At 46.9% G+C, this 17,072-nt stretch overlaps 1 protein-coding gene across 2 annotated transcripts in view; it reads left to right on the top strand.

The window, feature by feature from the left end:
* MRC2 (mannose receptor C-type 2) overlaps positions 1 to 17,072 on the top strand; it is a 68,665-nt gene that overhangs the window by 31,350 nt on the left and 20,243 nt on the right. For both annotated transcript variants that reach the window (XM_066363089.1, XM_066363088.1), the window contains exons 2-6: positions 12,582 to 12,983; positions 13,664 to 13,837; positions 14,024 to 14,188; positions 14,401 to 14,514; positions 14,958 to 15,104. In XM_066363089.1, the coding sequence (XP_066219186.1) occupies positions 12,582 to 12,983; positions 13,664 to 13,837; positions 14,024 to 14,188; positions 14,401 to 14,514; positions 14,958 to 15,104 (1,002 nt within the window). The remainder of the gene's footprint in view (positions 1 to 12,581; positions 12,984 to 13,663; positions 13,838 to 14,023; positions 14,189 to 14,400; positions 14,515 to 14,957; positions 15,105 to 17,072) is intronic.

Below are 17,072 nucleotides of genomic sequence, written 5' to 3'. Positions count from 1 at the left end.
GTAAGAATGTCCAAACATGTAGAGAATTTTTATTTTTATTTTTGTATATTTCTGAAGTTAGAAGCAGAGAGCAGACTCCCGCATGCACCCAACCGGGATCTACTCGGTGTGCTCTCCAGGGGCGATGCTCTGCCCATCTGGGAGTTGCTCTGTTGCAGCTAGAGCCATTCTAGTACCTGAGGTGGAGGCCATGGAGCCATCCTCATTGCCCGGGCCAACTTTGCTCCATGGAGCCTTGGCTGCAGGAGGGGAAGAGAGAGATAGAGAGAAAGGAGAGGGGCAAGGGTGGAGAAGCAGATGGGCGCTTCTCCTGTGTGCCCTGGCCGGGAATTGAACCCAGGACTTCTGTGCACCAGTCTGACACTCTATGGCTGAGCCAACCGGCCGGGGCTGTAGAGAATTTTTATAAAAATTTATTTGTGGCGCAGTGGATAGAGCATCGACCTGGAATGCTGAGGTCACTGGTTTGAAACCCTAGACTTGTCTAATTAAGACACATATGAGAAGCAACTACTATGAGTTGATGCTTCCTCACCCCTCTTTTCTCTCCTCTCTCAAAAAAAATCAATAAATAAAATCTTTAAAAATATATATTATTATTATTTTTTTTACAGGGACAGAGAGTCAGAGAGAGGGATAGATAGGGACAGACAGACAGAACCAGAGAGAGATGAGAAGCATCAATCATCAGTTTTTCGTTGCGACACCTTAATTGTTCATTGATTGCTTTCTCATATGTGCCTTGACCGCCGGCCTTCAGCAGACCGAGTAACCCCTTGCTTGAGCCAGCGGCCTTGGGATCAAGCTGGTGAGCTTTTTGCTCAAGCCAGATGAGTCTGCGCTCAAGCTGGAGACCTCAGGATCTCGAACCTGGGTCTTCCGCATCTCAGTTCGATGCTCTATCCACTGCGCCACCTCCTGGTCAGGCAAAAAAAAATATTTTTATTTGCCCCTGCCTGATAGCTCGGCTGGTTAGAGCAGTGGTTTTCAATCTTTTTACACTTGGGGACCGATGAAAAGAGAACTATTTCAGGGACTGCTAAGACAGAAATCAACCTGAGCATAATTGAATTCGACTAAGATCATTGGGTCTATAATCTTCATACAACATCAGGGTGGTTAACTCTTTCATGGACCAGCATTTGAAAAACACCAAGTTAGAGCATTGTCCAGATAGGTAAAGGTTGCAGACACATAGAGTAACAGACTAGTGTTTCTAACTTTTTCTCTTTCCCTTCCTCTCTCTAAAATCAATACATTTTTAAAATTTCATTTGTGCTAAACAGAGGATACACTTGGAAGCAAGATCTCAAGACCGAGAAAAATGCTTCCAAGAAATGACAGATTGCTTGCTGCCTTTATGCATTTGGAATTAAGGAGGGAATGTAAGGAAGATTACAGGAAGGTGGGAGAAAGCAAGGCAGGGATTGGATTATGGGATAGCTAATAAGATTATGCTTTCTCAAAATTGCGTTGAGCTATCAGTGGTAGTCAACCTGGTCCTTACTGCCCATTAGTGGGCGTTCTAGCTTTCATGGTGGGTGGTAGCGGAGCAACCAAAGTATAAATAAAAAGATAGAATTAACTATAGTAAGTTGTTTTATAAAGATTTATTCTGCCAAACAGCAAAAATCCAACATAAAGTACTTGGTAAGTAATTATTATTATATGCTTTAACTTGCTGTAACTCTGCTTTATAAATTTTATAAAGTAAAGTTACTTTCCTACTTTATAAATCACCATTACCGTGGAACCGGTGGGCAGTTAGAAAATTTTACTACTAACAGATACAAAAGTGGGCGCTAGGTATCAAAAGGTTGACTACCCCTGATCTAGATGCACAGAAACAATGGACAGGGCTTGTTTAAGGCAAAGATAAACCTTTTACTAAAGCATTTATTTGCCTGGGGTGTGACTACCCAGCATGACCTACCCAGTTAGCAATTTATGATCAGATCACCACCCTGTGAGATTACACTGGAAGCCCTTTTTCATCCACAGAGGAGCTCTATTAAACAAAGTGGTAATTTTGGCCCAGGCCGGGTCGCTCTGTTGGTTAGAGTGTCATCCCAATATGCCAAGGTTGTGAGTTCAATTCCCAGTCAGGGCACATACAAGAAGCAACAGATGAATGCATAAATAAGTGGAATGACAAATCAATGTTTCTCTCTAAAATCAATCAACAAATAAAAAAGAAAGTGGCAGTGTTTTTTGTTTTGTTTTGTTTTGTTTGTTGTTTTTTTGTTTGTATTTTTCTGAAGCTGGAAACGGGGGGGAGAGACAGTCAGACAGACTCCCGCATGCGCCCAACCAGATCCACCCGGCACGCCCACCAGGGGGTGACGCTCTGCCCACCAGGGGGCGATGCTCTGCCCCTCTGGGGCGTCGCTCTGTTGCGACCAGAGTCACTTTAGCACCTGGGGCAGAAGCCAAGGAGCCATCCCCAGCGCCCAGGCCATCTTTGCTCCAATGGAGCCTCGCTGCGGGAGGGGAAGAGAGAGACAGAGAGGAAGGAGAGGGGGAGGGGTGGAGAAGCAGATGGGCACTTCTCCTGTGTGCCCTGGCCGGGAATCGAACCCGGGACTTCTGCACGCCAGGCCGACGCTCTACCACTGAGCCAACCGGCCAGGGCTGAAAGTGGCAGTTTTATTGGTCAGAGATTGAGGCTCCCAGAAAAGCTAAAAATCAAGAGGGAAAATTCTGGAGAGGAAGGAGCCCTACAGATGTCCCCTACAAATTTTCCTCCAGTTCTTGGTAACTGCTAAACTGCACACGGGCGTTTTAAACTGTGAAGCTTTAAGGAACCCAGGAAGAAACGGGAGCTGGCAGGCAGAGGTTTTCCTCGCTGCCTGATGCTGAGGCAACAGTTTGGAATTAAATCCCACCACGTTAGAGGGGTTTATTCATAGCCCAAGGTTTTCCTTTGAAACTACAGAAGGGCCTCACCTTATTATTAAACCCAAGGCAAAGGGCCACACCCTAGGACTAAAGGCAAAACCAACACAACTTCACCTTAGCAAAGCGTAAAACCAAGCCTCTGCAGGATCAAGGTGATTCAGCAGTAATTTAACTGCCTGCCAGAACAAAACTCAACGTTCATTTTAGGAAGACAAACTCATTCTCCCTGAAATACATCATCCACAAGGTCCCATATAGAATTTAAAAATTATGATTCTTCCAAAAACTCAGAAACATTGATACGTAAAGACACATGCAGCCCCATGTTTATTGCAGCATTGTTCACAGTGGCCAGGACATGGAAACAACCAAAAAGCCCGTCAATAGATGACTGGATAAAGAAGATGTGGCACATATACACTATGGAATACTACTCAGCCATAAGAAATGATGACATCGGAACATTTACAGCAAAATGGTGGGATCTTGATAACATGATACGAAGCGAAATAAGTAAATCAGAAAAAAACAGGAACTGTATTATTCCATACGTAGGTGGGACATAATAGTGAAACTAAGAGACATTTATAAGAGTGTGGTGGTTACGGGGGGGGGAGGGGGGAATGGGAGAGGGATAGGGGGTGGGGAGGGGCACAAAGAAAACAAGATAGAAGGTGACAGAGGACAATCTGACTTTGGGTGGTGGGTATGCAACATAATTGAACGACAAGATAACCTGGACTTGTTATCTTTGAATATATGTATCCTGATTTATTGATGTCACCCCATTAAAAAAATAAAATTATACAAAAGGTTGAAAGTAAAAAAAAAAAAAAAAAAAAAAAAAAAAAATTATGATTCTTTACATTATTTACAATGTCCAATTTATAATAAAAATTATTAGACATGCAGGTAGCAGGAAAAGGTGACCTATAGTAAAAAAAAAATAGTAGAGGCAAACAACTCAGATGTTGAACAAAATATGAGATAGAGATAAATGTCAACAGAATTACAATCAGGTGATACACTAGAGTATGCTGCTTTCAAATAAGAGGTGATGGAGGGCTTCTCTACAGATGTTGATCTTTTTTTGAAATGTGAAATGCCAGGCACTGGAAATAGCCAGAGGTGGCTTTAACTAAAGTGACTGTGAGTCAAATAAGTTTGCAAATATATATATTTGCTCACTTAAGTTTGCATTGGGTGTGGGAGATAGGCTGTAAGCAGGCAGGGTCCTTATAGTCTAAGGCTTAGTTTTAAGACTAAGCTTGTCTCCACACCCTTGACTGTTGCATGGTAGGGGGTGATGCACTCTCATGAGGAATCCCATTATGCCTCAGATAAACAGAGACTTCCTTGTTTGTATATTGGATTAAAGGTTTTGATTTCTACACTATAAAATGGGGCAGAGGAGCCCATGCTGGAGGAGAGCGGAGAAAGGCCACGTGGAGGAGAGGAGAAGCAGCCAAGATGGTGAAGTGCTAAAGGACAGGCCAGTTTACGCAGAGTTTGTGCAGAGAGAAGGAGATGGGGAACAGAGGTGAATAAGGCTGGTGAGGTAGAAAACTTTTGATTATAGGAAACTTGGGTAAGTCAGTGGCTTTGGGAACCCTGAATGGAAAGGGAAGTGTTTTCCCACTGTGTGTATTTCTTGCTTACCAGGTGCAAGCTAGGATAAAGATGATGGCCCACCAGTTCTTGGCTGTTGTTTCATTACCGTCTGTCTATCTGAATCAAATACGAACCTGTATGGGCCAGGTGGCTGTGATGGTGGCCGTGGCTACTGGCTTTATAGTGACTAACTTTTTTACAATGAAAAGGAGGACAAAAATAAATTGAAGAAAACAATATGGTAAATAAAAGAAACATTTTATTCATTGCAACAATAATACACTATAATATGATAAATGCATAATAAAAACATTTGTAATATTTTATCTTGTAATTATGCTTACATGCCTATTAAATTTTAATAATTGTAAGAGAAAAGTACTCATTTAGATACAGGTATGTCACATCACACGCAATGGATCAACTCTGCATCGATCGAATACAGACATTTACAGATTAGTCTTCCAATATCAAAAAGGAGGATATGTAGGAGGACACTTTTCAAGGGAGGATGGAACTTACAAAAGAAGGACTGTCCTCCCTAAAGGAGGACGATTGGCCACCTTACTTTAATGGTGGGCCCACTGGGCGCGTGCCCTGGGCCCCGACTTCTGAAGGGCCTCGCAAAACTCCAACTTTACACTTTTTTCTAATGACACCAAGTTTGGCTTCATATGTGCAATTTTAACATTAATAATACATAACATTTTTTTATGTATTTAAAAATATGGTTAACATGTATTTTTATTTTTTGTCTTTTTTTCTTTTAAGGGGCCCAGTATTTTCTTCTGTGCCCGGGGCCTCAACCGACCTTAATCCACCTCTGGAAATAGCGCAAAGGCTCTGAGGCAGGAAAGTCAGGCCTGTTCAAGGAAGGGCAAGGAAGTCAGTGTGAGTTGAGCCAGGGGGAGAGTATGATCTGGTAGACTGGCATGCAGGACCAGACCATGTAGGATCTGGAGGCTCAGAGTAAAGAGTTAGAATTTAATTTGAAGAATGCTGAACTGCCTTTGAAGGACTTTAAACAAGAGAGAAACAATACCCGACTTAGGGTTTTTTGTTTGTTTGTTTGTTTGTTTTACTATGTGTGAGGCTTTCATTTCAAATATTTTAAAGCCAATTGCTTTTTTTAAAGCTATGTATACATTTTTTACTCTTTTCCTACTGTATTATTATTTCTCTCATAATTTGTCAATTCTTTTATAGATGCTCTTTTTATATTAGGGACTTAACTATTTGCCTCTAATTTATATATATTTTCTTCTCATCTGAATTTTGACTTTTTTATGGCATTTTTCTTGCCATGATAAAAAAAACTTTCATTGAGTTGACAGAATAATTAATTGAATTAAGAATATCCAAACTGGCCTTGGCCGGTTGGCTCAGTGGTTGAGTGTTGACCCGGCGTGTGGAAGTCCTGGGTTTGATTCCAGGTCAGGGCACACAGAGAGGTGACATCTGCTTCTCCCCCCACCTCCTTCTCTTTCTCTCCACCCCCTCCCCCTTCTCCTGCAACCGTGGCTTGATTCGAGGTAGTTGGTTCCAGGCACTGAGTATGGTTCCATCAAGCCTCTGCCTAAGGCGCTAAAAATGAGCTTGGTTGCAAGCATGGTCCCAGATGGGCAAAGCATCAGCCCCAGAAGGGGGTTGCCAGGTGGATCCTGGTCAGGGTGCATGCAGGAGTTTGTCTCTGTATCTCCCTTCCTCTCATTTAAAAAAAAAAAAATCTAAACCTGTAAAGAATTTTTGTATGAATTTATCTGAGCCAAATTGAGAAATTGAGGACAATGCCAGGAAGCAAGATCTCAGGTGCCCAGGAGAATGACGGTTATGCAGTTGTTTTTTTTTTGTTTGTTTTTTTCCCCTGTATTTTTCCGAAGCTGGAAACGGGGAGAGACAGACAGACTCCCGCATGCTCCCGACCGGGATCCACCCGGCATGCCCACCAGGGGGCGACGCTCTGCCCCTCTGGGGCGTCGCTCTGTCGCGACCAGAGCCACTCCAGCGCCTGGGGCAGAGGCCAAGGAGCCAGCCCCAGCGCCCAGGCCATCTTTGCTCCAATGGAGCCTCGCTGCGAGAGGGGAAGAGAGAGAGAGGAAGGAGAGGGGGAGGGGCGGAGAAGCAGATGGGCGCTTCTCCTGTGTGCCCTGGCCGGGAATCGAACCCGGGACCCCTTGCACGCCAGGCCGACGCTCTACCACTGAGCCAACCGGCCAGGGCCAGTTTCTTTGTTTTTAATGCACTTGGAATTAGGAAGGAATGTAAGCAAAATTATGTGAGGATGGGAAAAAGCAAAGTGGGGTCTGAAAAAGAGATACTTCAAAGGTGCGTTTATCTAGATGCACAGAAACAAGAGGCAGGGTTTGCTTAAGGCAAGGATAAACCTTTTACTAAAAAAGTTAAATGCCTGAGGCATGATCTGCTCAGTTAGGAATTTATGATCAGATCACCTGTGAAGTTACTTTGGGTTTATTACAGTGCTTCTTTTTGGTCCATACAGTTCATCACTGTTTTCTTTTTGACCTTCAACACTCCAATATATTTCTTTCATTTAAAAAAATTTTTATTGATTGATTATACAGAGAGAGGAGGGGAGGCATAGAATTAGAAGTATCAACTCATAGTTGTTTCACTTCAGTTGTTCATTGATTGCTGGTATGTGTCTTGACCCGGCAAGCCCAGGGCTTCAAACGAGTGACCTCAGTCTTTCAGGCCAACACTTTATCTACTGCACCTCCACAGGCCATGCTCCAATATTATTTTTGAAAGAATTTTAGGACTTATTTACATCTTTTTTTTTTTTAAATATTTTATTTATTGATTTTTTAGAGAGAGAGGAGTGAGAGAGAGAGACAGAGAGAGAGAGAAGGGGGAGGAGCAGGAAGCATCAACTCCCATATATGCCTTGACCAGGCAAGCCCAAGGTTTCGAACCGGCGACCTCAGTGTTCCAGGTCGACGCTTTATCCCACTGCACCACCACAGGTCAGGCTGGACTTATTTACATCTTTAAAAGATCATTTGGATAGCCATGGTGAATGGACTATAGATGCATGACAAGGCCAGCATGGAAGAACAGAAAAAAATTGGGGTTTAGACTCAGAAGACTGGGTGGGACCAAGTTACAACTCCACCTCTGACTGCCTCTGACTTTTGTCAAATATTTTTGTCACCTGTTGGTCAAATAAGTTTGTAAATATGATGTATAGGTTTGCTCGCTTATAGTTTGCATAGAGTGTGGGAGACAAGCTGTAAGCAGGCCAAATCCTTATAGCCTAAGGCAGGGGTCAGGAATCTATGGCTTGGGAGCCAGATGTGCCTCTTTTGATGGCTGCATCTGGCTCGCAGACACATCTCTAATAAAAAAAAATAATAACGTTAAAAATATAAAACATTCTCATGTATTACAATCCATTCATTTCCTACCGCTCATATTCATGGTTGTGGGTGGCTGGAGCCAATCACAGCTGTCCTCCAAGACAACACCAAATTTTTATTGGATAATGCCTAATACGGATAATGCCGTACACAGGTCCTAGTGAGGTCAGGAAGTAAACTTCCCTCCTTTTAATCAAGTAGACAGCTAGCTAATTGCAGAAACCCTTTTGACGAAGAAGGTGGCTAAAAGAAAAAAAGATGAGGAGTATCGTACTTTTCAGCAGTAATGGACAGAGGAATTCGCCTTTGTGGAGAGAGCAGGTTCTGCAGTGTGTCTAATATGCAATGATAAAATTGCATCGATGAAACCGTCAAATATAAAGTGGCACTTCGACACACACCATACTACCTTTGCATCGAAATACCCAGCAGGGGACAGCAGGAAGAAAGCATGTCAAGAACTACTGTGCAGAGTGCAAGCTAGTCAGCAGCGACTCCATGTTTGGACCCAACAAGGTGACTGGAATTCGGCTAGCTTTGCTGGTGCTCTAGCAATTGTGAGAAACAGAAAGCCATTCACAGATAGGGAGTATGCCAAAACATTCATGCTTGATGTTGCCAATGAACTTTTTGACGACTTTTCAGATAAAGACAAGATAATCAAACAAATAAAAGACATGCCTCTACCCTGACCTGTGGTGGTGGTGCAGTGGAAATGCTGAGGTCGCCGGTTCGAAACCCTGGGCTTGCCTGGTCAAGGCACATATGGGAGTTGATGCTTCCAGCTCCTGCCCCCTTCTCTGTCTCTCTCTCCTCTCTCTCCCTCTCTCTCCTCTCTAAAAATATTTAAAAAAAAAAATTAAAAAAAAAAAAAAGACATGCCTCTGTCGGCAAGAACTGTTCACTATCGGACCATCATGATGGCAAATCAAATTGAGGCAACACAAGTGAAGGACATTAATGCAGCACCATTCTTTTCTCTCGCTTTGGATGAGACAACAGACATAAGCCATTTATCCCAGTTCAGTGTGATTGCAAGGTATGCTATCAGTGACACACTACATGAGGAAAGTCTTGCTGTTTTGCCTATGAAAGAGACAACAAGAGGGGAGGATTTATTCAAGTCTTTCACTGAGTTTGCTAAAGAAAAAAATCTACCGATGGATAAACTTATTTTGGTGTGTACTGATGATGCTCCGTGCATGGTGGGGAAAAACAGAGGATTTGTAGCGCTTCTTTGTGAACGTGAAAAGAGAGAGACCCATCCTAAGTTTTCACTGTATCCTACATCAGGAGGCGCTTTGCGCTCAGATGTGTGGCGAGCAGCTTGGTGAGGTGATGTCGCTGGTCATTCGGCTGGTCAACTTTATTGTTGCCTGAGCTTTAAATGATCACCAGTTTAAAACACTGCTGGATAAAGTTGGGAATAATTATCCTGGTCTGCTTCTGCACAGCAATGTGCGTTGGTTGTCAAGAGGGAAGGTGCTCAGCCGTTTCGCGGCTTGTCTGAGCGAAATCCGGACTTTTCTTGAAATGAAAAACGTCGAGCATCCTGAGTTAGCTAACACTGAGTGGCTCCTGAAGTTCTACTATCTCGTGGACATGACTGAACATCTGAACCAGCTCAATGTGAAAATGCAAGGCTTTGGAAATAGTCTTATCCCTTCAACAAGCAGTGTTTACATTTGAAAACAAGCTGGAACTCTTCATTGCCAACATTGAAACAGGTCGTTTACTACACTTTGAAAAACTGGGTGAGTTTAAAGATGCATGCACAGCAAGTGGCCCTGCTCAACATCTTGATCTCCAACAGCTAGTGGGCTTCACATCTAATCTCCTGCAGTCATTCAAAGTGCGCTTTGGAGAATTTCGTGAGTGCACTCGTCTTTTTAAGTTCATCACCCATCCACATGAGTGTGCAGTGGACAGCGCTGACCTGAGTTACATCCCCGGTGTCTCCATCAGAGATTTTGAGCAACAAGCTGCTGACCTGAAGGCCTCAGACATGTGGGTGAATAAGTTCAAGTCATTGAATGAAGATTTGGAAAGACTTGCATGACAGCAAGCAGAGTTGGCGAGCAAACACAAGTGGGGAGAAATGAAAAAACTTCAACCCACGGACCAGCGGATTGTCAATATTTGGAACACGCTTCCCATCACACACCACACACTGCAGCGTGTGGGTATTGCTGTACTGACAATGTTTGGCTCTATGTATGCATGTGAGCAGTCTCTCTCACATCTAAAGAACGTTAAGACCAACCTACGATCACGTTTAACGGCTGGAAGTCTCAACGCCTGCATGAAGCTTAACCTCACCATGTATCAACCAGACTACAAAGCCATCAGCAAAACCATGCAGCACCAGAAGTTGCATTAATGGTAAGAGGTACTTTATTCATCATTGGTTAGCAACAGCATAACAACGTTATTAAAAAGAATTCAGAGACTTATTGTACTTTAAAAGTGTTGGTCTTACATAAAATGCACACATTTACTTGTATTTAGTGTTAAACATATTATATGGCTCTCACGAAATTACATTTTAAAATATGTGGGGTTCATGGCTCTCTCAGCCAAAAAGGTTCCCGATCCCTGGCCTAAGGCTTAGTTTTAAGACTAAGCCTTTCTCACCTTTTTAATACTAATATCTTTTCAACTTCCTTCTAATATGACGATCTCCTCAAAACTAAGCTTTTCCCCACAACCTTGACTGTTGCATGATAGGGGGTGGTGCACTCTTATGAGAAATCCCATTTATGCCTCAGATAAGTGGCTTTGTATCAGAGACTTCCTTACTTGTATATTGGCTGAAAGGCTTTAATATTCTACACTATTAAAATAAAGCAGACCGGGGGCTTTCTAGCTTGGTTCCTGCCATCAGCATTGCAGAGGAGAAGCAGCCAAGATGATGGAGTGCTGAAGGAGAAGCCAGTATGTGCAGAGTTTGTGCAGGGAGAAGGAGATGGGGAACAGAGGTGAATAAGACTGGTGGGGCTTTTGACTCTAGGAAAACTCGGATAAGTCAGTGGCTTTGGGAGCCCTGAATGGAAAGGGAAGTGTTTTCCTGCTGTATTTCTTGCCCGCCGGGTGCAAGCTAGGATTAAAGGTGATGGCCCACCAGTTCTTGGCTCCGTTGTTTTATTACCGTCTGTCCAAATTAAATGCCAACCTGCACGGGCCAGGGGGCTCTGATGGTAGCCGTGACTACTGGCTTTACACCACCCTTTAGGCAATTGACTAATAATAAACTAACAATAGTAATAATAATAATCATATACAGTGCTCTTACTATGTACCAGACCCTGTTCCAAACACTTGGCATGTATTATGTCATTTAACCTTTACAACAGTCTTAGGTATGGAAACTGAATCAGAGAGAAGTTAAGCAACTTGCCCAAGCGATGCATTAAGTGGCAGATCTGGGGTTTGAACTCTAGCAGTTAGGCAGGGGTCCTCAAACTTTTTATACAGGGGGCCAGTTCACTGTCCCTCAGACCGTTGGAGGGCCCCACATACAGTGCTCCTCTCACTGACCACCAATGAAAGAGGTGCCCCTTCTGGAAGTGCGGCGGGGGCGGATAAATGGCCTCAGGGGGCCACATGCAGCCCACAGGCTGTTGTTTGGGGACGCCTGAGATAGAGTCATGCTTTCAAGGTATGAAAATTATCTGGAGGAGCTAATGGAGACTGGGGTGTGCTGTATGTGTGTGCTGTGTGCTAAGTTGGGGAACAAAGGAATGTGCTGAAGTGTGGATGTCAGAGAGACTGGATTTGCTTACTGGCTGTGAGCCACTGTGACTGGGTCACTTCGTGTCCCTAAACTCTTCTAAACTTTCTTCCTCTCTCCCTTTAAAAATATAATAACAGCTTTAAGATACAACAACTTTTGAGTTACAGTTCACATACAATAAAACTCAGCCACTTAAATTGTGCAACTAATTGGGTTTTAGTATATTTGGAGTTGTGCGACAATCATGACAATCTAATTTGAGAACGTCACCCCAAAAGAAACCCTGTATCTTTTAGCAGTCACCCCCACCCCCATCACCTCAGGCCAGCCTCAGACAACCACTAGGCTGCTTTCTCCCAATTTGAGTCTTCATTTCTTAATCTGTAGAGTGGGTGTGCTGGGGGGCAGGTTGGGATTTCACCGTCTCCCACAGAGTGTCTCTGCAGTGAGGTGAGGGGTGAGAAGACGCAGGATTGGGGAAGCCAGGGAGCTAAATGCCGTCTAAAAAATAGGAGTGAAAAAAAAATAAATAAATAAAAATAAAAAATAGGAGTGAAATGGTTAGGAGGGCATCAGTGGTTGGGTATGCGAGGCACTGAGTGGTTTGGGGAGATTCTAGATGGGAGGAAAGGATGGAGCCAGTGAAGCTGAGGGGACAGGGGAAAGAGCAAGACAGAGTGACTCCTCGTGGGAAACTTTGGCAGAAAACCACATGCTATTACAGAGATTGGGATGAAGGTTGCAGTGTGGTGTGATGTGAATGCCTCCACCTTTTCCCATAAGATCTTCAGAAGAGTATAAAGTACCCGCTCGCCATGTGGAGTTGGTTTTGCTTTTGGGGGTGCAGTGGAGGCCTGAGACCCAGCACCAGGCTCATGGTCAATTTCTGTAGGTGGCACTGGCTATCAAGGGCCAGCCAGGAGAGCCCCTGTGATGGCTTCATGTCCTGCCTTTCTTTCTAGAACCCAGCGTCTTCCTCATCTTCAGCTACGGACTGGAGGGCTGCCTAGAGGCCCAGGGTGGGCAAGTCAGGGTCTCCTCACACTGTAGCACCAGTCTTTCTGCCCAGCGCTGGAAGTGGGTCTCCCGGAACCGGCTTTTCAATCTGGGTACCATGCAGTGCCTGGGCACAGGCTGGCCCGGCACCAACACCACAGCGTCCCTGGGCATGTACGAATGTGACCGGGAGGCGATGAACCTGCGCTGGCACTGTCGCACACTGGGCGACCAGCTGAACCTGTTCCTGGGCGGCCGCGCCAGCAACACGTCGAAGGCCGGCGCTCCCGAGCGTGGCGACCAGACGCGCAGCGGCCAGTGGCGCATCTACGGCAGTGAAGAGGACCTGTGCGCTCGGCCCTACCATGGTGAGAGGCTGCCTGCAGGGCAGAGTCTGGGGGGATGGGAACCGCAGAGACAGACTGGAGTGACCAGTCCTTTCTCCTCTGTGAACCTTTGGCAGTCACATCTTTAATTGTAATGTGAAGTGTTTTTTAATAAGAAAATTAACTTCAAAGCATTTAATTTACTTTTTAAAAAATTACAAAACTGATACACACTGGTAAAGACCTCAAACAGTACAAAAGCGTAGAAAGTAAAATTTCCTTCCCTACACCTACTCTCCAGGGAGACCCCAGGGTAACCCCCGGAAGGCAGGTCCATCCTGGTGGTCCTTTTCCTGGAAGCCACCCTGAGTTCCAAGAACCTGGGGAGGAGGGTTGCACAGTAGAGCCCCCCAGTCTGGGGAGCTGAGTAGGGATTCCTTTAGGCACAACCTCTGTGGGTGAGTTGGAGGCCCCTTCGCCATGGAGTTTGGACAGCCATTGGGGGCATTGGAAGACCCCTTCCCAGCCCTGTGGGGTGAGCAGCAGGCTCATCCTGCTCTCCCAGGCTTCTGGGATGATCTGATGGCAGAGGGAGCTTTAAAGTCACTATCTGATGCCACTGCCCCTCCCCCACTCGACCCTGGCCCATCTCCAGCTCCCTGGGCTATAGGGCATGGGCACCTCAGGGGTCCTGATGCCAAGGCTGGCTCCCCTCCTTGCAGAGGTCTACACCATCCAGGGGAACTCCCACGGGAAACCCTGCACCATCCCCTTCAAATATGACAACCAGTGGTTCCACAGCTGCACCAGCACGGGCCGCGAGGACGGGCACCTGTGGTGTGCCACCACCCAGGACTACGGCAAGGACGAACGCTGGGGCTTCTGCCCCATCAAGAGTGAGAGCAGAGCTGTTCCTGGCGGGAGGCTGGCCATGAGGGTGCGGGTGGCAGAACTTTTGGGAGACTGGGGTGAGAAGCGGCCCCTCCTTGCAGCCTGTATGTGGTCCCTTCACTCTGGAGGCCTCTGTAGGCCCTGAAGCAGAGGACTGGGGAAGGACCCATTTCCTGCTGTCATGGTGGCAGGTAATGACTGTGAGACCTTCTGGGACAAGGACCAGCTGACCGACAGCTGCTACCAGTTTAACTTCCAGTCCACACTGTCGTGGAGGGAGGCCTGGGCCAGCTGTGAGCAGCAAGGGGCCGATCTGCTGAGCATCACCGAGATCCACGAGCAGACCTACATCAATGGTGAGGCAGCAGGCAGCCCAGGCCAGGCTGCTGGCTGGGGTCTGACCCACCTGGGAACAGGGCAGGGTGCCAGGACTCTGAGACCTGCTCCCACCTTTGGAGGGCCCTGCGGCCTTTCTGCTTGTGGGCGTAAGGATGGTGTTGGTGGGGGCAAAGAATAGGAGGGCCAAGGGTGGGTGCTGTGCTTCTCACTGTACCCGTCCTGCTGTCAGGGCTCCTCACTGGCTATAGTTCCACACTGTGGATTGGACTTAACGACCTGGACACCAGTGGAGGCTGGCAGTGGTCGGACAGTTCGCCCCTCAAATACCTCAACTGGGAGAGTGGTGAGGCGCCGGGTGCGGGGGCAGGGCGGCCTGGGCACCCACGGGCACTGCCTCCTATTTGTTCCTCAGGGCGGGGGTGGGAGGCGAGCAGACTTTCCCCACTCCGGGAATGGCCCCACTAGCCCATGCAGTGCCTTTGTGTGAATTAGAGACTAATGTTTAGGGCACAGGGCCTGGGCAGTGGACTGGATTTCAGCCATGTGTACACACTGCAGCCTGGCCAGGGAGGCCAGGTAGAGCTAGTACCAGTTGCTGCGTAGAGTTCAAGACACATGGGCCCAGGTGAGAAAGCTCTGAGGCCCTGCAGTGCCCAGTGAGGGAGGGCTGAGCGGAGTGCTGGGCATCTCCAGCCGGTTCCTGCTTCCGAGGGAAGCAGGAGGTTCGAGGCCCGGGCCAAGGTGTGAGTCTCTCTCCTGGGGTGCTGGCGCCCTGCCCTCCCACAGATCAGCCCGACAACCCAAGTGAGGAGAACTGTGGGGTGATCCGTACGGAGTCCTCTGGCGGCTGGCAGAACCGCGACTGCAGCATCGCGCTGCCCTACGTGTGCAAGAAGAAGCTGAACGTCCCACCAGCCGAGCCGGCGTCTCCCAGTGAGCCGCGTGGGTGGAGGTGGGGCAGATGGGGGTGGGACTCATCACAGCCACGGCCTGCCCAGCCTCCAAGCACAAGGTGACTCTGTTCCCTCCCTATTCTTTTTTTTTTTAATTTTTAATTTATTCATTTTAGAGAGGAGAGAGAGGGAGACAGAGAGAGAGAGAGGAGAGAGAGACAGGGGGGAGGAGCTGGAAGCATCAACTCCCATATGTGCCTTGTCCAGGCAAGCCCAGGGTTTCGAACCAGCGACCTCAGCATTTCCAGGTCAACGCTTTATCTATTGCGCCACCACAGGTCAGGCCCCTCCCTATTCTTATTTGACGTTTCAGTGGAAGTGTGAACAAATCAGAAAGTGTCATTAATTCATTCGGGGATTTGTTGAGAACTGTGCTAAATGCTGGTATTACCTTATCCTCGTGGAGGTCACATGCTGGAGGTGACAGACATTTCAGTGCACAATTGGAATATCCCGAGTTTTATAGTGTTATAAAAAGATATGCAGTAATGTTAGAGGAGGAGAAATGCCCAGAGAAGGAATTGATTAAGCTTCCGAGAGTTGAGGGTTTTGTGGAAGTGACATTTGGTTTGGGCCTTTCATGTTGAGTGTTAAGTTTGAAAAGGCAGAAAGAAGTGTGAGGGAAGGGCATTCTTGGTCGAGGGAACTGCATGCCAAAGGTGTGGAGGCACGGAAGAACACAGCAGTTTTACAGTTGATGTGTGGTCTGGTTGGAGTACAGACTCATACCTACTTTTAAGTATGGTCCTGAGACCAGCAGTACAGCGCCACCTGGGAGCTTGTTATAAATGCAGAGTCTCAGACCTGGCCCCAGATGAACTGAATCAGGACCTACATTTCCCTGGACCCTGCGCCTGTGATTCGCGGGCAGGTGCCGTTTGAGAAGCCCTGGTTTAAGAGTGTGGTGAAGAGAACTTTCAGAAAGGCAGGTTGCAGCCAGTTCCTGAAGGGTCTCGGCTCCTGGGCGAAGTTTGGGTGGAGCTGGGTGGGGGAGCCTTTGCAGGTTTTTAAGCCGGGAGTGTCTTGCCGACATACATGATTCACAGAGATTGCCCCAGGGGCCTCAAGGAGGTGTTGGGTGGTGGCAGACAGTGGGCGGGGGCACTGCTTTGGGCCAGTGCCCCTCACTGGTGTGTGGCCTCATTTAAGCAGCTGTCTCTGAGGTGTAAATCAAGAATAAATTCACACCCCTTGAAGAGAGGTTCTGAGGCTAGAGACCAGTCCTGGCCCAAAGGAGCATCTCCACAGGTGCCAGAAGGAAGCTGTCAGTGTCGGTTGAAGGGGCTTCTGCTGGAATCCTGGGAACTAGGAATGAGGGGGAATTTTTATTTTAATTTTTTTATTATTATTTTTTTTTACAGGGACAGAGAGAGTCAGAGAGAAGGATAGATAGGGACAGACAGACAGGAATGGAGAGAGATGAGAAGCATCAATCATCAGTTTTTCGTTGCGACACCTTAGTTGTTCATTGATTGCTTTCTTATATGTGCCTTGACTGCGGGCCTTCAGCAGACCGAGTAACCCCTTGCTCAAGCCAGTGACTTTGGGTCCAAGCTGGCAAGCTTTTTGCTCAAGCCAGATGAGCCCGCGCTCAAACTGGCAACCTCAGGGTCTCGAACCTGGGTCCTCCGCATCCCAGTCCGACACTCTATCCACTGCGCCACCGCCTGGTCAGGCGAAGGGGGAATTTTTTTCCAAGTAAAATACAGCACAACCAGAAAAAAAAAATTTACAAATCCACCGAAAGTAAAGAGATTACAGCCCTGGTCGGTTGGCTCAGTGGTAGAGCGTCGGCCTGGCATGCAGGAGTCCTGGGTTCGATTCCCAGCCAGGACACACAGGAGAGGCGCCCATCTGCTTCTCCACCCCTCCCCCTCTCCTTCCTCTCTGTCTCTCTCTTCCCCTCCCGCAGCCAAGGCTCCATTGGAGCAAAGATGGCCCGGGTGCT

The sequence above is a fragment of the Saccopteryx leptura genome, chromosome 2 (genome assembly GCF_036850995.1).
Source record: "Saccopteryx leptura isolate mSacLep1 chromosome 2, mSacLep1_pri_phased_curated, whole genome shotgun sequence".
Taxonomy (NCBI): domain Eukaryota; kingdom Metazoa; phylum Chordata; class Mammalia; order Chiroptera; family Emballonuridae; genus Saccopteryx; species Saccopteryx leptura.
The sequence above is the reverse complement of the archived record's forward strand: the minus strand, read 5'-3'. Positions and strand labels throughout refer to the sequence as shown.